We start from the raw sequence: 24,408 nt of genomic DNA, 5'->3' as shown, positions 1-24,408 counted from the left end.
ACAGTTTCATATAAATAAATTAATAATATTGTTTTAAAGAGCTACCATCGTATAGTAAAGTTAAAAATATTTTTTGCTTCGAAAAGGTTTTTTACACACCTCCTTACACAGTAGTATACATATTTTTTATTTTTTTATATTGTGCTTTGTTATTCACAATTTATACTATTATTACGTTACTTACAAACACATACTTAAACAGGAGGGCATAATATGTACATAAATTACACATGTATATATTTGCATATTGATTACTACTTGTATGACAAAATCTTGCGTGAAATTTCATATCCGAACACAGTAATGTTTATACATTATAATAAGTGGTAGACATATGCCGTTGCCTTGGTGATTTCTATCTTAACTTCTAATGGTATTACTGAAATATCTACTGTATATTAAAAAAATCCTCACCGCTATCTGAGTCAGAGTTTAGAAGTAACCCTTCTAATTTGGTTCCAACTACAGGATTCTTGCTAGACGTCAAGTCACCCAGGAGTTTTCTGGAAAATTAAAAAATTCTATTAAGTACATCGTCAAGTGATAAAATTCTTTAAATTTATTTAATATTGCTTTTAGATTCTTTAAGTCGTTCAATGAGCTACGAAGTCGGTTAAAATCGGGATTTTCCTAAGAAATCGATTCATCGACTAATTTCGTAGATGAATGAAAGCAACAAAGGCAAGTGGGAGACCGCTGGGAGGAAGCACTCACCCAGGAGCCAGGCCGGGCTTGCCGTTGTGAGTGGGAGGCGGCGTGGACAGCAGAAGATTGTTGTCGCCGCTCGAGTTGAACGTGTCCGTCGAGTTGTTGGACAAAGCGTCGGCACCTGCAAACGTATATTAGAACAAACATAAGTATTTTATACAGGGTGATTGGTTAAGGCGGTAAATGATGAACTATTTATACAGCATTAGTACAAGAAGGTTTGCCTTCATCGGCAGCACTTTAGCGTCACATACATACAATATACCATACAGGGTGACTGGTTATAGGTGTAGGCTTTAACGGGATGAATGAATAAGGTCTTTAATGTCGAAATGATAACACAGTAAGAAAAAGCATTTTCAAATTTCGAATTACTACATATTCAAATTCGTATTCACATGGTCAGTCATATATAGTCTGTACTCGTTTTTGGTAAACAACAACAATATTATTTATTTACGAACCAGAAAAGAGACTATTAGAGACTATTGATTTGTACATGGACAGTCCAACTAAACATTTTCTGGTATCAAAAAGCCTTATAAAAAACAATGTACTTGAAATAAATTTCTTTTATTTAATAGGGTTCGAATTACTAATAAACACATAACTAAAACGAGACAACATCTATCGAGTCAGGTAGTAATGAATAAAAATCGATTGTTATACGAGAATCTTACGAGAAATTATAGTGTTTTTTAAATTTAATTGTGTTATTGAGTTCTCTCAGGACCAACAAACTCACCCATGTCAGGAGTCTTGTTTCCATTCATGGCGCTGAAGCCGTTTGCCAGAGTTAGCGAGGCGATCTGTTTATCCAACTCCTGGGGTGCCTTGAACTCTGTGATCTCGGCGAGACTATTCCGTGCTAAGTACGCTGACAGGTCGTCCTTGTAAGTTATCTTGGATAACTCCTGGAAAGCGAAATCAATTTTTGTTTTAATTTCACGTCTAGATATTAAAATGTCTTTTGAATAAATGTTAATCACATATATATTAGGGGAACTGGAAAGTGATGTCGCATTCTTAAGTTAAATTCATACGTCTACATTTTCAACAAGTATTTATTGCTAATCAACAATATAATCACCTTCGTTATCAACAACCTCTTGCCATTTAGTATACAAATTTTCAATGCCGGAGCGGTAAAAATCAATCGGTTTTAGTTTTTCTGTAAATTATGTCGACAGAAACGACATTACTATTTGTAACAGTTAATCGATTAATTACAATCGATCAGAAGCGAAAGTAACCGGCATAGCCCCGCGAATTATCAAGTTAAAGAGCAGAACAGAAGACAACAAAGAATTTAAGGTTCTGGAGTGGGCGAACCCAGCGAAGGACGCTCATGGATAGACAACCTTATGCGCCGGGAGGTGTTGAATGCAATCCGGTCCGACCGGTGCTATTGGAGATCTCTGAGGAAGGCCAGGTCCAGCAGTGGAGGTCTTGTGGCTTATTGGACGGACCTTTCGGTAAGTCATTGATAAATTACATTAAAGGAATATAGGTATTTTTAATAAAATTATAAACAGTTTCCAATATCTGGCCGATATTTTTGGACCTAATATAATATATATTATGTATCAACGCACCTGCAATCGATTTTTGTACACGTTCATTTGTAACTCGAGTTTCTTGTTCTGTAGAGTTAACTTCTGCATTTCAATATATTTGCCATTGTCGTTTAAGAACCGCCTGAAAAAAAAAAACGTTAACACTATGATAATGAAATCACATCACTATTACTATTGACAACCAGTCATTTTTGCCGCCAAAAGTATTATGATTAGTAAGGCTATGCTACTAACTATTCCGAATGCAATACTCTATTTATTAATAATGTGGATCATTATATTATTACGGATGGTTATCAAAGCTGTCAAACCAATTCCAAAAAAAAACTTTGACATTTACTGCCTGTACCATAATAGTAAAAATGTCAAATGACAACTACTGGATTAGTTATTTCACTAAATTTTCAAAAAAAGAGTGCTATACGTCGAAATGTGGCACGAAACGATATATCTGTTTGTCGACCGTTTTTATTTCAAAATTAAGTAACATAAGGTAAATGTATATAATAATAAATATTATAATAAATCAAAATAAAAAATAATAACAACAGTCAATAAACGAAAAATGATTTCTCAAGGTAAAAACAACATTACCTAAGAAATGTTTGCTATCCCACGTGTGATGCGCTAGCGATTTGTGCCAAATTTGTGACACCTCAGTAATGTTATTTTACAAATTCTATTTTTTTAGTACTTTTTTCTTTAGATTTTTAGCTCGTATAATAGAATTTGTAAAACACTTATAAAAGCGCAATTCTAAATATAATACAGAACCTGTTCTTATCTTGTATTAATATAACAAAGTTATAGTTTTAACATGCATAGCATGATACAAGGAAAACGCATTAATTGTACGGTAGTAGCATTCTACCGGGCTACTTATCTCAGAGCATCAAGGTGCCTCCCCGGGATCGCGGGCTACATCAGGGGTCTGCTGTGATTTGTTAAGGAGTTTGGTTAGCTTGAATAAAGATAACCTCAACGTAAAATGAGCGCAGTGTCACTTAGTTGAAGAAACCAAATCAATTAACAACTATACTCCTTGTCGAGGAACGTAAACTTAACAATATTATGTCTTATGTTTCATCCTTATCATGACGTATCAAGGGCTTATCATCGTATTTCTGAACTATTATTATTATCTTTAGTTTGAAAAAACTACTTCTCTAAATAAATAAAAAATGCAGGCACCGTGAAAAACGAATATAAATCGTAATAATGTATTTCGTTTGTGAAGGATATTAATTTAACAAGAAGTAACAAACATTATTGTAAGCTTAAATATTTTAATCTCCGAAGAGAATTAATATAGCGCTCTTTCAACCGTATCTTTGTTGTGTAAGTATTAGGACATGTTTACATACTGCTACTTTTTCAAAAAGTATGATGCAAGTAATGATAAAAGTACTATTTTTTTAAAAAATTTCTTTTCTCGTTATCGCCTACTCGGCGAACGAAATAGGTCGTCCCAATCTGGTTGTTGGATTTCTGATTTACTTGCCATAATCATCTCTTAAAACATTATATCATTAATAAAATACAAGGACAGGCAAAATTCGTACTTAAAATAATAAAAATCAATATATTTACTTATTAATCCTTTTTTAATAATTTGTAAAGGCGGATTTAATGCGGTATAGGTTATATCTACTGGGCAATACATAGTGGACATGTGGATATATATGGATATAATAATCACTCACTAATGAAATGTTACATATTATGGTACGAAATATACTATGTTAAAAATAACTAAGAAGGAGAAGAAATCTTTCTTTACAATCGCTTATGTAAAATAAAGATATGATTAAATTATTTCAGAACCTTTAAGTTTAAAAAATTTCGTCGGTTTTCAAAAATGGCGCTGGTAGCTTTAAAATATGACATTTAATACTATGTACTTTTATTAGTTACAGCGCCATCTAAAGTGAATAAGCGTAGGTATAATAAAATTCACTAAATATTTACCGAATTAAAACTTCATACTACTCCATTACATCTTACGTACTTGTTTTAAGAAGATTTAACATTTAAGTAATTCTTAAAAACAAAGATAGTGTATGAAAATCACAAACAAACAGTAGATTGCACGTATTCTGATAAAAGTCGGTAGTTGTATGACTAATATAAACTTCTTATCAAGTCCGAAAATAGAATTAATTACATTACACTGAAATAGGAATGTAATAATATTAATTGTTAAAAGTTAAATTTTAATAAATTATTACGATGAATCTCAAAGTAGTTTCTTTACAGAAATATTTAGTTTGTGTTCTAAAGATCAAATCACTAAAAGTTTGTAAGTATATGAACTGAAATATATTGGTTCATAAATTAATTCATCAATTAAATCAATAACAACCTACAGTTCTTTATAATTCAAGAGAAACCTTTCAAATAGGCAATCACTTTTTTGTTTGGTTTGGTTTTAAATAATAACGCTTGCCATCATAGATATGTTACAAAAAATAATCTAATTTTTTAACCTTTTGCATAATATTTTAATAATGCAATTAGATGAAACAGGTGAACCGGGTTCTGTAAGTTAGTTTTGCAACCAAACATAACGGAAACAAGAAAATTTGTATTTAAAAAATAGCACAAACAGTTTTATTATAATTTTAAATGGAATATACTAAAGATATTACAAAAATATAGAGTTCAAACACTCAGGCCCCGGCGAGATTCGAACTCGCGATCTCCTGTTTACTAGACAGGCGCTTTAACCAACTAAGCCACGGCGCCTTGACAACAAACAATGAAAATAGATACCAATATGGTAAACACATATGTACATAAGTGTGAATATATTTGTGAAACAAAACGAATCTTTGCTTTAAAAATTGTAATTTACTTTTATGTTGCGCATTTCCTGCCAATGAAAATTTTGAAAATCTCTGTCTAAAAAGCAACAATGTCAGAAATAGTAAATAACGTAATGATAATATAGTATTATTTACTGTTTACCATGTGTCCCTGCAGACTTTATTAGCCTGAAGTTATTGGCCTGTCGCATTCCAATAACTTAATTTTTTAATTAACTCATTTTTCATTAATCACTTTATATGATGATTATATGATGATTGGAAAAAGGTGTAAAATTTTAACGGTTTTTGCTGATAATCGATATATAACTAACTTCAACATATTTAAATCTTTTCCACCTATAACCAATTAATCTTCGTACCTAGAAAGCTGCTCTTATTTTATTTATTATTATACTTAGACAATTACTTTATTCTTTTGCATTCTAAAACGTTCAATGTAAATGAGTAGGCTGTTAATAAACTAACTGATATTTGCATTAAAGTTACTTAATGTTAATTGGGTTGATTTCATTTAAATTAATATGGGTAACATATAATATATTTTCGCTGCATTTGAAGTTATAGATGCAAATTAATCGAAATTAAACTTAACAAACCTGTAAGCCAAATCGAAGGCCTGGCCAATTGTCAGAGTAATTTCGGAAGCCAGTTTAGTGGAAATGAAAACGAAACATTCATGTTTCTCCATATTTCCACTGTCATGGCCGTTTACTCCGTTGACGGTGCTGCCACCTTTTGCGATGAAGGAGAAATACTTTTTCACGCCCTTGTCGTCCGCGCAGTAGGATATCCGGTGGAGAGGGAACTGGTACAAAATGTTATTTGATCTCGGCTCCTGGAAATAGAAAAAAAATTAAAGATATAAAATGGTATATGTTGAAATCGACCACTAATATTGCATAACTTTGAGTTTTCTTAAAGTGTTTTTAAAGTTGTTATTGAGAGAATTGTGAAAGAAACTCAATTAACTGTCAAATGACTCTATATTTTTTATCTGTCATTCACAAATGTTGATATTTCCAACTTCGCTAAATTTTAATGGGTAAAGCACTAAGTGCTTAGCTTAGACTTTTTTTGAGGCAATATTACGGCATCGAAAAGGGGAATTCCAAGGAAATAAAATTGTTAATTTACGTCAACATAATTATAGCCGAAGCTCCAATGAATATACACACTTTTTCTTGAAACTTTTGTTGTTACTAACTCAAGACCTACTGGCCCTAGGAAGAATCTCACAACCTATTTATAGTAATTCATGGGTTTTCTTCGGGAGCCATTGCTCTATCTGTTTTTTTTTTTATTTTACCTTATTAGTGGGCTGACAAGCTCTTACATCGTTTCAACGGACAATTTAAAGTTAGCGCTAGGTAGAAATTCGATTGGAGCTGTCGATACAATTTCAAGAAAATTACACCAATTTATACAGAGACATTTATAATTCGTCTTAAAATAAAAAGGCTAGTGTAGTCGGTAAACAAGAGTATAAAAATGTAAACTATGGTTTTGCAATATGCTGAAGAAATATCTAGAACAAACTCTTCTTTTACTTAATGTAACAGACATTGTAATTTCTTTCATGTTATGCAATGTTGTAGAAAACAAAAACTTTATACGTATGTAAAAGAGAAATGTTCGTTTAATTAGAAGTTTGCTGTAGTACAAACTGACAAGCAACAATCAAACGCTAGGCATATCACATCGCGTCATGCTTTCCAGTCACGAAGGAAAGGTCGCCGGGGAAATGAGTGGTGTAATTTTATGCTATTACGTTCAGATGCGATTCGAAATAGGGTTAGCACTGAAGCGAACATACTCATAAACGAAATGACTAGCTTAACCCTTCGTTTGCCGCAACATGGCGCTTGTCAGTGTCGGGAACGAATTTTTTAAAATGATTAATGAAATATTATTGGTTATGATCCTGTGGTCTGTAGTACATTCAGAGCAGGCTATTTTAAACTGTATTTTTAAGGTGATTCGATATAATGTAGCCTACTTTATTTCGGGCAGATCTAACCCGTACGCATCCGGGGAGTTTTAATAGATATGTACATAGGCAGTCGACGGGGTAATGTTTGTCGAATGTTGCAATTTCGTTAACAATTATAAATAGGAAATTTCTTTCACTGATCTATAATTCATTCTAGAGAAATGTTTTATGGAAAATCGTTAGAGTCCATCAAAATATTCTATGTAATAATATTGTTACCAAAAACAAATTCACTACTCCGAAGCCGCACGTACAATTAAGAAAAGTCAATTAATGTAATAAATAACGTAATGATGTTATAGTCAGAAAAAGCATTTTCAAAATTCGAAAGTACACATGATGATTTAGCAAAATTAATTAGTATTTAGTATCTGTCCTTAAAGACTGTACTTGCAGAAGTTAAATGTCTGACGCATTCCAATAGAAAAAATAATCCAATAGAAATTAAGGTAGCATATTTCAGATTCATCACTTTAAACTGGATAGAAATAGTTGTAAAAGCTTTAAAGCTTTTTACTGACAAATGGTGGTACTGACAATGGTAGACAATCGGTATACATATGTAAAACAAAAGAAGTTACTCTTATTTTACTTATTATTATAGTAAGTCAATTACTTTATTCTTTTGCATTTTAAAACATTCAATGTAAATTAGTATGCTGTTAATAAACTTATTTATCTTTGTTAAGTAACTTTATTTGGTACTTGGGTTGGTTTTATTTAAATTTATATGGGTAACATATATCTTCGCTACCTATGAAATTATAGATAAAAACTAATCGAAAATAAACTTAACAAATCTGTAAGCCAAATTGAAGGCCTGACCGTTGTCAGGGTAATTTCGGAAGTCACCTATCATTCTGTATAAATGTGAACCTATCACCTATGTCAGTTTTGTTAGTAATTAAAATGTATGTTTGTTGTTGGTTTTCCAATAAATAAAAAGTTGCTGTTTTACAACCTATGTTCTTGTATATATAAAAGTTTAAAATTTTAAATATGTTTTGAGAATATAAGGCTTTACTAGTTCGGTATATGTCCGTATGATAATATTCCAGTTTTACTTCATGCAAGTGATATCATATCAGGCGAGGTAAATGAATGGCTTTGTGTCGAAGAGAATGGTTATAACACAATGATATACATTCGATGATGTCATTTGATAAGAGACAGAAATATATCTGTTTGATTAATCTTCAGTCTTTGTAGTCACCATAATGCTTTTAAAATACCTTTTTTATTAACTAAAATTGGAATTGATTATTCACAGCTAAGATAGTACAAATACTGTCGCAGTTCGGTTTAAATAAAAATTGCATGATTTTCGAAGTAAAACTCGTTTTTGAAAGATGTGTGTTGTTTAAAATTATTACAATGAACATCGTAGGAGAACAAAATTTATCTTAGGAAAATAATATTTGTAATTCATTAATCTCCAGTTCGTGCAGTCCTAATCATACTGAAAGACGGAGTTGCATCAGTAGAAGCTGGTAAGCAATACAAACTAACTGATTCTCGTCCTCGGAAGCGATAAATCATTTTCATACCTTTCCGCTCCATATTAAAATTAATAAAATCGTTCCTATACATGGGTTTCAAAGATCATTACGTATGTAATGAACTGTGTGTTCGTTTAACTATTCTAATTATAAAAATTACCATACTTTTTTTTTGTGACGGAATGCTTTAGAGGCATTTAGTTTCCGCGGTAAGGGGGAAGAGCGCTTGATAGTAAACTACGCTTAGACCAAGTTTGATAGTTCTTGTGAGCTAAAGTCAAAATGGTTAATGATCCAGAAGTCGTTTATTTTTGTGAATAATAAGGTGTAGGGACTTGGTGAAGAATGTATCATTAATTGTTATATTTCTATTTATTATCAAGAAAATACAGAAAAGAAGAACATTTAAATTGGTACAATTATTATTATAACATTTAAAAATTCTGAGGCACCTGCTTGTTTTTGTGGTGAACAACAATTACAATACGTATAATATAAAAAAATTAAAATATAGCAGGAAAAGATTTGGAATTATGTATAAGTTGTAACACAAGAGCCATGCCCATGATCATCAAATCAACCAAAAGAAGGGAAGTCGCCAAGCTTTGTCAAGGAAGGTCAATTTAGTGGAGGCTTCATGGAGTGATTGGGCTCAAAGCCTCCTGAGGGGTCTCTGCAAGGATTGCCGCTAAATCCATGTTTACCATTGAAATTAAACGATTCGTAATAGTGTATATCCATTCTTAGAGTCCCGGTCCATAATCTCGAACAGCGTGGGCGAACCAAGGCTGGATCTGGATCCCACCTTGGTTCGCCTGTAGTCCATGCTGCCGTGCCAAGCCGCATACATCGACACTACACACCTCTATTCGGGTAGAGCGATTTGCTACATATAAACGTCATCGTGCAACTAGAATGTGTCTGTCCAGTTTATGTTTTATTTTTAAGTTCACGGAACAGAATGGTTTCGTAAACTCAACTCTGATGAAACTGTAAAACCTCCAGGGTTAACAGTATCAACTTCATCTGTGAATAAGAAGATTCAATACGCTTGAACCTTGACTTGACCGGTTGCCGTTGGGTTAACTAACGGACGTAAAAGGAAGTGTCTTCGCGAAATTGCCGCGCACCGTATCATCAGGCTCGGAGCGTTATTACTGTCCACGTAATCGCTTCCGGTCGTCCCTGCAGTTTGTCGTCGAGACCGTACATTGTGTTGACATGCCCGCCTTTTTGATTTAAAAAAAAATTGTCACTTCCGCTTTACGTCAGGCTGAATTGAAACGAATTGTTAGACCTATATTTTTAAATATAAATACGGAAAAGTGTTATCCGAAATATCAGTAACATATTTATAGTTAAATGTAAATAAACTATAAGAAATTTCTTTCCTAAAATGTGATTACAGTTAAAAAAAGATGAATTATCTTTAAAATAGAATGATGCTAGACTGTGAATATTAATTAAAAAATTAAGTATGTCATAAGTTATAATTTGAATGATTATTTACAGAAAAATTAACAAATGTTCTAATATAATAGAGAGAGTATATCATATGTAATAGTAAGAACTAAAATTATGGTCTCTTCGGGTATGATTACTTGCCCGTAGTCGTTAAAAAAGACATGGAAAGGGTTAAAATAAGGAGATAGACTGCCAGTTCGCAGGCTATATAAGCTCGCAGATAAGATAGCCGTTGTAGCCTTAAAGTTCTGGAGTGGAGACTACGGACTGGCGAGTACAAAGTGGGACGTTCACCAACAAAGTGGACAGACTTTGTTGACTTTGTTGTTTCCAAGTCTCGAATGATCTCTTAATATTTTTTGTAATGTCAAGACTCAAAATAAGACATGACGATTATAACGGTTGCGCCGTTCTCTCAGGATATCCGTTTTAAATTCGTCCTCTAAAACAGTAACGGATTTAATCGTGAGAATACTGAAACAATGTAGACGGGCGGCACGATGTCTAATCAAATGCGAGGTTATCTGGCAAATGTCAGCTAACAATTTGAACTTTCTTTTTGTGAAGATAATTGTATTTTATGTTGTAAAGAAATATTTATTCTTTCGAGTAGGCTTTAAACACTTTCAAAAAGTCAAGTCTCTAATATTTTATAATTCACATTATATATTTGTAATTAGTGTTATTTCCAATTTTCTTCCTATACTATAAGGCAGGTTCAGAATGTTGAATCCATGAACAATGAATGAAATTAGTTTCATAATGAAACATGTCTTAGTTTTATCGATTTTTATTCGACAGTTTTTCTGCTAGCGGCATTCGTCATCACCATTGGATGTAAAGCTAGTCATGGGCCTCCCCAATAGATTTTATTTCCGATAAGATTAATTGGAAACAGACTGTTGTTGGTACACACTAAACTATACAAGCTACAAAATGAAACCACCAAAAAATGGGACCACCACAAAATAGGCATAAATTAAGGTAAGCAGTTCAAATATAAAGACAGACAAAATAGACAACGAGCTGATGATATAACCAATATAGCTCAGCAATACTGGATGATCATACAGATAGATGAAGGAAGCCTCCGCCCAAAGAGGAATTCATGCCTAAAATAAATACTAACTAATAGTTGCACATAAACCAAGTATAGACCTCTCTCATAGATATCTATGGGTGGCCGGTAGGTTGACGATCGCAGTGTCCTTTTATGGTACACAGAGGAGGCCGCTACTTAATTTCTTTTTAAGTAGTGGCAATTCTATATAATTAATGCACAAAGTGTAAATTATAAAAAAATTTAATCTCGGGAATCGAACTTGCGACTTACGATCGCAAGTTTCTGTCCTCCACCGCTAGGATACCACTGCTCAACCTCTATGTTAAGTTAAAATTGCTGTTGTAAAATGACTAATAATATTTCTGATTTAAAAATCATCATCGCAGCTGTAAGACATCCACAGCTTTTTTTTCAAATCGAATCCCTTATTTTAAAAAAAATATGTATTTATTGCATTCATGTATTTATTCCATTATATATAATATGATAAAGATATCTCTAGCCCAAGTTAGTAGCTTGAGATTTTGAATATCCTTTTTTAATATTGCTGCGCTTAAATCTATTTCTAATAGAAAATGTAACATTCGTTTTGAATACAGTTATAAAACATTTTTTATAACTTCAGTTTAAAACGATTCGTTCTAGCGGTTATGACAGCCTATTTGATTATGGTACGTTTCCTGTATTTCACATTTATGACTATTAATTAATACCTTTTACAAACTGCATTGATACTACTTAACCATTCCTTGCGAGGAATTACCTAAACTATATGTACAGTATTTAATGAACTTAATTACCGCATTTGGAATTTGATAATGTAGCGGAAATCTATAGGGATACCATCTGTCTCGTGACTTTGTACTGACAAAAATTATTGGCCGGTCGCATTAAAAAAATTAACTTATTTCAGATCGGTGACTTTGTTAGTTAAACTTGTCATAATTATTTAATGGAATCAGGCGTTACCTCGCGGAAGTCCATCCTAAGTAAGAAAAGGACCAATATTTAGCCACTTCCGCACATAATTTGTTTTTTGCACTTAATTATGTGCGGAAGTGGGTAAATATGGGTCTTTTTCTTACTTTGTCATAATTAAATAAATTTTGTAATCGCTAAGATTTGAAGCGACAATGTAAATTTTCAACGTATATGTGCTGCAAATTTAGATTGTAACATGTAAACATTGGATGTAACATTACTTACGAATTTTTTGTCGTCTCAATCCGCAATCGCAGTCGTGTTAGACTTCGATTAGTTTTAGACAAGAAAGTTCCATCCTGTGCTACATTAAAACTAGTTTTCAAATTAAAATCTAATCTCAGCGGTACGGTTATATATCTAGAAGTTGTACGGCACATACTAGAATCTAACAAGAGAGTTATCTACATGCAAAATAGAATATTCTTGTGCATAGGTACGAGTCGAATTAAAAAAAAAAATTGATTCTTTAAACTTCAAAAAGCTTTGTGTTATAAAGAAGCATACATCGAGGATCATTTTACCTACATACTTAGTTTAATTAATGCAAGTGCGTATATTGGATGGTCCATTTTGTTTTATAAATTGTATCTTTTTGAGGGCACTGCATAATTAAAAATTTTTCGAAGAAATCTGCGCAAGTGTCGACTGTATTTACCAACTCCGAGTACTCCGACAAGGCGATTCTGGTGTTACATAAAGAGAAACCACTACACAAACTCGGTTAAATTTAACTAAACCAGTTACGTAGCGACGAACGTGCGCCGACCACAAACGAATCCGTCAAGATTATATAAACAGCTTCGCACCTTCCGGCCTATTTGTGTTAATTGTTTTCTTTTAGTCACAATGACTAATGATTTAACTGATTTCTTTACGATGTCTGTCAAAAATAGGGGGTTTTAGTCACTGCGCAGAAGTTCGAGTTACGCAAGGGTTTCTCTCCAAGTCTCTCCGAGGCGTGGTAACCTAGGCGATCTTGAAAATGTTGAAAATCTAAGATAATAGGTTGAATCAAGGCTCCCGAGTTGACCCACTAACTTGGTTACTATAAAAAAGCCTCTTTTTATATAGTTTACCTTTATATACAGACGCAAACAGTATAAAACATACTACGAAAGTAATTATTTATACATAAAGTGGCTTAAATAAAGATTCAGCAGATTTTAATAATGTCAATATTATATTTAACTAGTGAGATGAACAAACCTTGTTACGCTATAAAAGTAAATCATGATTAAAAACTAAAAAATGTTTTTGTTGAATTATAAGGTAACTAGGTTAAACATTGTCCTGACAAATTATAATAATTTTGCATGCTTGCTGCCTTATTTAGATATGGTATCCGTTTCTCAGGTTTTCTCTTCCGTTCTTATATAAATAAAAATGAATTACCAAATGTGTAAAATAAATTCGAACATATTAATGAAGATTTCTTCCTAATTTTTTATTGATGTAATTTTGTTTCTAATTTTGAATTTGAAGAATTAGAAGATTGTGATTTTTTTTAAAGATTCATGTGGAAATATCTGTAAATGGTAGAAAAAAACTTTTTTTTTTCTATGTATACCACAGAGTAAATCAAGACTGGCTGACAAATATTTTAAGTCAACCAAAAAGAAAAAAAATGAAGTGTTAGGATACAGTAAAAAATAATATCGTGTACCATGAAAATATAAATATACGTCTTGCAATGTACGTAATGATTGTTTATTATTAAAACATTAAATGTATAGTAAACATTAAGTGTATGTATAGACGTGATATAACTTGTTACGTCAACGGTTTAAGCCAAAAGACACCGTTGTAGTAGACAATGTTGGTCTGGTGAGAAACCGCTTTAAAAGTTTGTCATTTGTATAAATAATGATTGCGGTGCAAAACACGAATGAAGAAAACGAAACCTTTGTTATAATAACGAAATAAACATACAATGGAGACCGAGGTATGAACGAACTTTGCGAGTGTAGAAATGTCATGTATCGATACGCGTGTTTTTAGTAATCGATATTTTACATAAATTATTATTATTATTGAAATCTTTTTTCCTATCTATAATTAATTTACATATTAATAAATATATTATATAAATTTTCTCCATAATAAATAATATATGAATTTTCAAATTTTTAACATTTTTTATTCTGATTGCCCCGTGTATTAAATGTGATATATTGTTTAATTCCACCGTCTCTAAATTTTGACTTGAAACTTAAAATTGACAAACAATTATCAAGCAAATAATTTAATTAAAATATTATTTACAATACTAATATTTCAAGAAAATTTAATGTTTATTTTTAAGCTCTGGTGAATGGAGAATTTTCCACTGTTATTATTCTAATCATGGTAACAGATTTATTACCATAATTAGAATTATTATAATTGTTTGCGAATTGTTATAAATGTAACTACGTGTATAAAGAAAAATACCTATGGTATTAAAAGGGGATCATAAGAATTTTGGTTAGTACCTCTCAAGTACCATCGTATCGTAATGTCAAAAGTGTCTCCATGTAAATCAAGCCATGGTTTTTTTCTCAGTGTCTGCAGTGCGGAGTCAGGGAATATTTAGCTGGATAACGGGTTTGCGACCCCACAATGAGGTGGAATTTGTAAAGTAATGTACCGAGATAAGTAACTTGGAAGTTTAGTTGCTAAAAAGAGTTTTAAGCTAAGCTCCGTTACCGCCACTACAAACTTGATGATGCTATAAATGAACAGTTGATCCGTGACAAAAACCTCTTGAGTATAGTTAAATTTATTACTTAACTACTTTTTATTATATCGATAAAAACACCATCGTGTCCCAGCAACTCTACCTCCAAGCAATCGCGAGCGCTATACTTGGGTGAAAAGTGAAAACATGTAGAAACGCATTGCTATGCTGACGTTTGATTTGCTCGCGATGATTAATCTTCATTTTATTATGTTTGCTATAAAATGATAGTATGATGATAGACAATTTAGACTAATGGTATAAGAAAGAGTTGAAGGTTAAGCGTTTCCAGCTCTCTGTAACGTCAAACCTGGTTAAGATACAAAAGGTATGCAAGACAGTATTTGTTCTTAACAAAAAAAAATCTGTCTACGAAATAACGAAAATCTTACTATAGCTTCATATTAAAAATGCATTTTCTCTTTTTTGATCAGTTGTAATATATTTTGCATTTTAATATATACTACTGATATAATAACTTCTCAGATAACTAGGTTTAACTTAACAGTACAAAACTACCAAAAAGCTGGCAATTCTGGGAAAGGTTTGGCAATATTTTACTCCTGAACAGCTCATAAGTTTGTACGTCGCACAAATCCGTTCATATATAGAATACTATAGCCATCTTTAGGATGGATCAGTGAAGTACCAACTCGAAGCTTTGTACTCCATGTAGAAACGAGCCAAGAGGCTGATTGGTAACAATGCTTTCGTGAGAGCTAAGCTTCTGAGTGCAACAACCTACTGGCGTCATTTTTTTGAGCCAATTGTAACGTAGGAGTCTGCAAGACAAGAGTGAATACGTTTCTACTAGGCAAGCATGTGTCATCGTAGACCTCGTCATCGCCTATAAAGGATATAAAAGGTAACTAATATTAATTGCAGAAAAAAAATTGCTTCTAATGGAGTTTGTCTTCAATATCGATGTCGTATCGAAGTTATGATAATGTTAACTAATAAATAGATATTTTATATTCTCGTACCATCCTCTTTACGTGCAAATAGCATTCATAAATTAAAACAGCCTCCTTGAGCTCAAAAGATATCTCGCGTTTGTTGGCGAGCATTTATTGTTCATTATTCTAACGCTTAGGATTACAACAAGTATCTTAACATACTAAAGCAAGTATTAGAATTTATACTTTTATATGTAAATACTAAAGTTTTGCGTGATTATGACCAAACTAAAAAGATATTTAAAGAAAAAAAGAAAGACTTTATAAAGGTTTTTGTTAAAATGAATACAGGAAAAATATAATAAGAGTGCTAACAATTGTAACCCTTTCTTAGCTACGTATTGCAGTACAGTTTTAACTATACTACGGGGTAGTATAGTTAAAACGTTAAGTTTAAGTAAAGTTAGTTTTTTAAGTTTAGTTAAAAGTACTGATTTTTAACGTAAATGTTAAAACGGATCCGGTTTTTTTGTAATGATTACATACGACACGTATGTCTTTTCAAGATTCAGTGCACCTATACGTATAAATTTGTTTTTTAAAAACATGCTCTTGTGATTGTCATGCTTGAGTGAAGTTTTGAAATATTGAAAGTTCGCCTCTTCTAGTTTTACATTTTATGTGCTGAAGATTTTACTTTAGCTTCTAACTACGTCAAAAGTTTGTTTTTTTCACTCTGATAACACTAAGGTAAATTAATAGTTTTTGTTTATATACTGACCTGTATGGCAACTCCGTCTACGGATATCGTGATCTCGACCTTCTTGCATTTAGCTCCATCCTTTGCCTCCGACTTCTTCAGCATCTGCGTGAACTGCAACTTCTTTATCGCATCCTTAACTACTTCGATGCCTTTGGGCTGGTCAACTTGTGTGCAGCCTAGGAACTGGAAAAGATAAATAAATAAATGATTTCATTATTTCAGTCATATGAAGTTCACTGCTGGACATAGGCCTCCGGTTGTAAAAGTTACGTTAAGAAAGTCGTGTGTCCACTATGTAGGCGGATGGCCGATGCTGCGCTCTCCGTTTCGTGATCTCAACTCTAGAACTTGTTTTGGTCTGCTAGCGATTAAATCAACTTGGGGGTACCCTGTACTATGTCGGTTCCTTTAGTTCGTCTTCTTTACGATTCGAACTCGTAGTGAAATCCAGCGCATATGTCTCTCCATTTCCCGTTGAGCGACTATGAACTTGCCAATGAGGGTCAAAGTGCGAACGATCATGTTTCTATGCCAAAAGTAATGTTTGAAACATTGAAAAATATTTGCACGACGTATTTACCTAAGAACTAGTAACTTATAATACATTTGAAGACAGATTACCGGAGTAATCATTTGCGACAAGCGTATTGATTTTTTTACTGATGTTTTGTGTAGGTTATGTTGTTTTTTCCCCTCATAACTGTTTTAATAGCTATTGTATTTTCAGCCATTGTTAGAGTTTCTTAACAGTCACCTATTTTATTACATAAAAATCTTGAACAAACTTGTAAAAAAAGGGTGGACGAAATCGATAAAGTATGTCTCAAGTTATGGAGTGACCAAGGAAATAAGAGATTTATTTTTATATATAAAGATATATTACAAATGATTGCATTTGTATCATATAAATGTAACTGAAAACTTGTCTAGCGTGATACAAGTCGAAATTGTCGATGTTAGTAAACTTTAGTTCCGCAGTTAATTCGTTACCTTTACTTAAATTTAAATTGGTAATTGAGTAGTTGTATTTTTAGATTATTAATAACTGAGATCAATATAAATAGAAAATAAAGAAGAATTAATCAAGAATGCTTGGCATTCTTCTATGTGATCGAATCAAAGAAGAGAAGTCCAGCGGATTGACCAAATGAAGGGGGAGTCAGGCAGGGCCACATAGCTTGCAGATGGCCGCTGTGACCCTATGGTTCGGGAGAAGAAAACACAGCCCAGGCCGCTTCCTACCCTTCTCTATGCAGTGAACCTCTTACGGCTGGTAATGACCAATGATATGAAATTTCTAAGATTACATGGGTGTTCTCATAACTATTTATTTCAGTTCGAGTTAATAATAGAATTACGTTATTTAACTTCTCTTATATCGCCAATGAACGACAATTGTTTGCAAAACTAACAGTAGTTTTCAATTAAATAAGATGTGGTAACAACTTATTAAAGTGCTCAATTAAAAATACAAAATTGGTTAGAAATTAAGCAAGAATTAATTTAATTTTTCCAAAAATAAAACACAGAAACACTTCGTTGCCATGAGCTGAATACGCACGACATGTGTCCGAAACCGCAGCCTCTTGCAGCATTAACACAATAGCTAATTACACACATCCAGTATTACGTAATTGCAATAATTGCAACGGACTAACGATATTAAGAACAAATAAATTAATGTCAAGGGGAGGTCGGTGAATTCGCTTCGCTGCGAACACAAGAATACACGGACTCGTAGTGTTTGCAAATGTGCTTAATTGACTATTTTAATTAAAGATAATCAAATAGGTATCCTGTTATTACGCTATTCCGTTTTGTTTTGGCGTGGTCACCAATAAAATTGACTTGTAAACACAATGCAATATAGATCATTCTCATCATTTCACTCGTAGGAAGTTCACGGCTTGACATAAATCAAAACAAATTTTATTACTATATATAATAATTTAACAAATATATATATATAATATACGTGTATGTATATATATATATATATATATATATATGTGAGTATGCACATATATATGTCTTTTGTGCCAATAGTTTGCACATGCTAGTCACTGCTGGAGGTACGTGTGCGGTAAGACGGTATTGATGAGACGCACACGAGATTTTTAAGAACAGATGGCTTGACACATGTCAACATACATCGTCCTACCGCGCACATATTCCAGGATACAAATATACACGCAGTGAAGATTCTCAAAAATGTAAAACAAGGGATAGAAGTTCTGTAACTGAGTGAACAGATGATTACATGTATAATACACGATGTAATTACACTAGTAGGCTAGAGATTAATGACTTTGATTAAGATTGTGGGTCGGCGGTTCAATCCTGGATACATTTTGTGTTAATTATACAACTCGATATTCTACACAAGTAATGAATGTAAACGACCGTATTTCTATGAGATTCGTGACATCGATCTGACCTGTTTCAACATAGTGGAAAACGGACTTCTCTCTGCGTGGAAGCTTTTATCGATCATTAATAAATATGTGTTCCAACTGTTCAAATATTACAAGATTAGTTTTATTGGCTTTGTTTATTACCATTTAATTTCAAATACATCGGAATATAAAGCATATCGTAGTAACATAGGTCTTCCAACCGGTTCTGTTGGAAATCTATAGAGAAGACCAATGTCTAGTAGTGGATGTTCAACAGCTAAAATTATAATAATGCCATGATGTAATGGGTTAGTCATATGATCAACAAATAAACAGTCTTTTCGTCCTGACAATTATTAATATAAATAATCCTAACATATTTCTAACACGAACTCATGTATATGTTGTGAAAAATACTTAATAAAATTACTGTCATACTACTGTGATATTAAATAGTATAATGAAATTGTCATTTACAAATTCCGAGTATTAAAAAGGCAGGTAATTTTTTTCCTAGATTGGTAGGATTGTCTATAACAATTGCAAAGCGCCTGTTTATCAAAAGATTTAATTATCTCCGAGTTGTACGTGTTTTTGTCAAATGTTTCAATTTAGTAGCTGGAAGCGAGTAGCGCAGGATCGGTCATTGTGGCTATCTTTTTGGGGGAGGCCCCTGTTCCCTGGCTGTGACCATCTATAGGTTAAAAATAGGAAGAAGAAACGTGTCGGGTTGCGATTGGTGCCAAAATGGCTCTAAATCACTTTTCGGAACAAAAAGAAATCAAACTCGAATCATACCGTTACACAACCACTGTATTCGCCCAATTAGCTTCTGCGACTTGTGGCTTTTCAGCAAATTCGAAAGTCCAATGCGGAAAAGACGTTTTGATACAGATAAAAACCGAATCGAAGAATGTCTTGACAGCTATGCCAGAAAAACTATTCCGATTTTTTCAAGGATTGCGATTGTAATGAAATTGATTTGAAAGAATAAATAAAGATTTTACGTTTTATAAATAAATTTACCTTAGTTCTTGATCACTGTATTATAAGTTCATTTACCAATTTTTATTGCATTACTACTTGAGATTACGCTTAGGTGAAATTGAAGATGTACGTCTGTAAATTATTATAGCAGAAAAAGAGAAACTAATTTTATAAATAACATTAAAATGCAACATAAAAATTGATTCTAGATGTAAAAATAAATGATCTCTTTTACAGATAACAGAATTATAACGTTTGTTTATTTCACAGCGGGTGTGATCCCAGGATGCAGTTTACATCCTTATCGGGCATTACGTCAAACGTTTACACTGGTGTCAGTTATATGGGTCACGTTTTTTGTTCTAATTTTATCTATCGCTGCATACTTTTGTCTGTATTATTGTGGTTTTATATTTAACTTTTTTAAACGTAACATTCAATTTTTTCTAGTTCACAGGAACAAACATGATAAAATCCTCTTTAGATATACACAAATAAAAATGTATTTTGAATTTTATACGATTTTCATTATATTTTTGTAATTGGGGTTATATTGCGAATATGTTCATGCGTATTGATGCATATATAGTATAAACAATGATTTCAGTCGTAAGACGTCACCGCTAAACATAGATCGACCTCCATTCTAGATTCCCTGTAGTATTCAGAATAATTCCTCGTTTCAGCCCATAGACTACAAGACAGGCCTCCCCCAAAAATACCTATAGTGGGATAAAATCGCCAGACTTGGCAGGCGGTTTGGTGATCGCAGTGTGATATTATAATACGCAGATGATGCTGCCGCCCATCCTCTGGAAACTTATGGATGAGCAGTGGCAATTCTACATAATTAATACACATTACGGGAAATATAAAACTGTTTCCCGAGAAAAGAACTCGCGACCTATGATCGCAGCTTTCAATCCTCTGCCGCTAGACCACCACTGTTCACTAATAAGAATAATTAACATTAGTTAAATAATAAAAACTACAAGTATATATATTTTTTTAAATAATAAAGTATCATTAAACCCAGTACGGCTACATAAATAAGTAGAATGTCCAGATGATGACGCAAAACAAAAATATGCAATGATATGCCATTCATGTACTGGCATATCCTCGTAATTGTTTTATTGTAGAGTTTAATTAATCGTGCATTATTTTTAAAGATCAATTTTAAAATTAGAATAAGAAGTTTCAACGAAGACGGTAAAATTAAAAATTAACAAAAACCACGTTAGTTTGATAGAAGAAAAAGGTTATACTTGATAAACAATGATTTAATTATTTTTCTACACAGCCTAATCTATAAAGTTTTTATTAAACAGTAAGGCACAGAAATCTCTTAAAGATATCCACGATAACTATTGCGCTTCTCGCATCATCGCACATTAAAAATAAAGATGTACCACGCAGATATTGCATTACCAACTGAATTATCTCTCTGATTCGAAATTAAACCAGTAAAATTCTTAGGACAATTATAGAATATGGCTTTTGTTCGCATGAAGCAGCCATACACGTCAGACAACGGACAAGATATCGACGCAATTAACTATAATATTCAATAAACAGATGACTAGTCCAAAGGTTACGCGATATCGCGGCGGCAAGTTTTCCGCAAACAATACTTCTGAGAGTACAGTCGCATACAGTCGATAGCTATAACAATTATATTTGCACGCACTCAAACGCCCCCGACATCCGATATAGACATCTGTTTCGGGCACGTGTTGTGATAATGTTTATGTGTACGCACTTATTTTGTCTGATCCGTAAATCGATTCATGTTTCAATCTACTCGTCATTGTATTACAATGTGCGTAGTACTTATGAATATTTTGTTTTGGTACCACGTTCTGTCGGCCCCTTTTATTGTGAACAATCATAGTATTTTTTGTTTTTCAATAGGCCTAATAAGTGTAATTTCTTATTTAAATGCCTAGTATTAGTTGCGCGAAGACAATAATTTGTGCCGTTTAAATCTTATCAAAAGTAATTTCGTTCGTGTATATTCTGGTATAGTCGCAAAGAGAATTTTTAAAGTACACATAACTCGTATGGTCATTTTGCCGATCACCGAGGTGATTTTTGTAGACGTTTATGTTATGTATATTTACCCCGCTCGCTTTGCGAACATATTGAACGCCCCCACAACCCTGTAAAAATTATAAACCTTAGGCGATCACTACTCAGCGAAGGAAATGCTCCTTTCAAATTTCAATCTCTAAGTCTTGTGGATCCTGAGGTATCGTGATTAGTCAGGAGGTCTTGGAATGAGATGCCTGGAAGTATCAAAATAAGGATCACAGATGTAGTAACAAGAGTGAACTAAGGCAAAGCATCAAGGTCATCGTTGTAGCTGATGCGGGCAGCGAAAACCGGTCATTGTGACGATCTTTCATAGAGGAATGGAAGCCTTGTTGGATGACATGGAGAACCGAGGAGCAAGTGTTCTGAACTTACCTTTACAAGGTATGCGACGTGTCCTTTGACGAGAGCATCAGGAGCGTGGATCCAGTTCCTTCCGTTGGGCGCACCATTGGCCTTACCGCGGCCCTGCCAGAACAGCAGGGTGGACATCCTGCAACAACATATAACTTTAATACTGGTCCTCACTGCGTCGTATCACTCACTCCTGATGATCGTGACTCTTTTTATAAAGTTTGTGACGCACTACGCACGCCATCTGTGCCGGAGTTCGGCGATATGTATTGCTTTACCTACTATGGTGTCGCATGTGGTTCGGATTAGAACATGAGACTACGGCCTTGTTGGTGACCGCCCGTCAACCTTTCCGGTAGCCAAAAGTTAAATGTTCACCGCTTTCCTGGCTATGGGACCCAAAAACTCAAAAATCCGCTTTGTGCTTATATAACTTTAGTAATAATAAACGTTTAATACAATGCTACAAAGCGTACGTTGCAGTTGTTTCATTTTCTAAGGTCATTATTATCCATAAATTGGTTTGTTGGTAGATATTGCCGATTTTTTTTTAAAATAAAAAAACAAAACTTTATTTACTACGTACTGAGTCACGCATTAAAAGTGAAGTTACTTTCCATTGGAAATAGGCAAGTGTCTTTGGACGGGGTAAAAAGAATGAACGATATCGTATTTCTGATAAGGTGAAAGGAGTATTATTTGAGGATTGTAGATTTCTCTTATGGTTTGAGTCAAGGTATTGCAAATAAAAGGGTTAAGTAAGATGACAAAGTATAAGGAATAAAGATATGTCACTTCCGGCAGTCCGATAGACGGTAAGCGCATACAATCAAATTACAAGTATTAAAAAATAATTAATAACGTTCACGACTGTACATCTAAAAACAAACCAGTTTTGTACTAGAAAATTATTTACATGTTTTGTACTTCGAAACCGTACACGTGTTATTTCATAAACCCAATGAGAGTTACGTTGTTTGTTTTTCTTTCGTAAAGATAACAATGAAATGAGATTTACAATTGATTACGCAACATTACCGTCTCATACTATCTTATTGTTTTCATACGTGCGTTGTAATGACCGAATTAATATCATGAATATAAACACCATTAATATTGAAGTAACGTAACGCTTCTTTCATTAGTTTAAAAGTTAATTAAAACAATAACTTTATCTCAGTCATAGCACTTGATTAACGTATTGGTAACTATTTTGTTATGATTGGTACTATTAATGGGTACATCACTAAAGTTATCGAGCAGACAACGGTAGTTATTCTATCATCATCATTTCTGCCGCAGATCGTGTGGGCAGACCACAGCAGCCTTAAGATCTTAAGGTTCTGGAGTGGAGACCATGGGCCAGCAAATGTAGCGTACTACGGTACGTTTGCCACTGAAAAACTACTTTGTTTAGCTGGATACAAGTCGCTTCCAAACGGTATAATTGGAAATCTGTAGATGTCTCGTTGAAATGATAATGTTAATGATGAAGTTTCTATATTAAAAATTAAAGGAATAAAGTCACTAGCACAATAATTTTAATTTAATTACTTAGTTCTTTTTGCCTTATAACAGATGCTAAGTAATTAATTACTTAGCATCTGTTATAAGGCAAAAAGTCTATACAATTCTGTTCTATATTTAAAAATTCTTTCTTTTTATTATAGATTAATATTAAGAGATAAATTATAGGTTTTTCAGTTTCAGATAAAATTATAAGAAGCTATAAAACATGTTTACCTTCTGGTTTACTTTTCCTGTTAACAAAACACACAATAGTTAATAAACAGCTTGTTGAAGAAGCAATAAAAACTTTTCTCGTCTCTTTACTTACTAACAATTGTAAAAGTGTTGCCAATGCGAGTCTATTGCGAACTGACTCAAAGGAGCTAAAAGTTCATGCGCTTATATAACAGGGCTGCAACATCTTTAAAAAAAATCATGTAATTTGTTTATACTTTATAGCACGCTTCTTGTATAGTCATGTAATGTTGTAATAATAGTCAACATGACGTGAAATTCATACAGTTGTAAAATTAACTACTGTTTACTAAATATTCCTATAGAATTTGTACTGCTAGAAGTT

At 33.0% G+C, this 24,408-nt stretch overlaps 1 protein-coding gene and 1 non-coding gene across 3 annotated transcripts in view; both read right to left on the bottom strand.

Moving 5' to 3' along the window:
- ced-6 (PTB domain-containing adapter protein ced-6) overlaps positions 1-24,408 on the bottom strand; it is a 98,427-nt gene that overhangs the window by 4,296 nt on the left and 69,723 nt on the right. For both annotated transcript variants that reach the window (XM_068765645.1, XM_068765642.1), the window contains 7 exons: positions 22,341-22,458; positions 16,507-16,671; positions 5,710-5,948; positions 2,304-2,406; positions 1,454-1,622; positions 715-829; positions 415-503 (listed from right to left, as the gene is read on the bottom strand). In XM_068765645.1, the coding sequence (XP_068621746.1) occupies positions 415-503; positions 715-829; positions 1,454-1,622; positions 2,304-2,406; positions 5,710-5,948; positions 16,507-16,671; positions 22,341-22,457 (997 nt within the window). In that variant the 5' untranslated portion in view covers position 22,458. The remainder of the gene's footprint in view (positions 1-414; positions 504-714; positions 830-1,453; positions 1,623-2,303; positions 2,407-5,709; positions 5,949-16,506; positions 16,672-22,340; positions 22,459-24,408) is intronic.
- On the bottom strand, positions 4,957-5,030 carry TRNAT-AGU (transfer RNA threonine (anticodon AGU)). Its single transcript has one exon. It is a non-coding gene; the product is annotated as a tRNA-Thr (tRNA).

Source organism: Battus philenor, unplaced genomic scaffold (assembly GCF_028537555.1).
Source record: "Battus philenor isolate CCGP_79_NKW_IND1 unplaced genomic scaffold, ilBatPhil1.0.hap1 SCAF_20, whole genome shotgun sequence".
Lineage (NCBI taxonomy): Eukaryota > Metazoa > Arthropoda > Insecta > Lepidoptera > Papilionidae > Battus > Battus philenor.
Note: the sequence above shows the minus strand (reverse complement) of the source record. Positions and strands in the feature narration are given on the sequence as shown.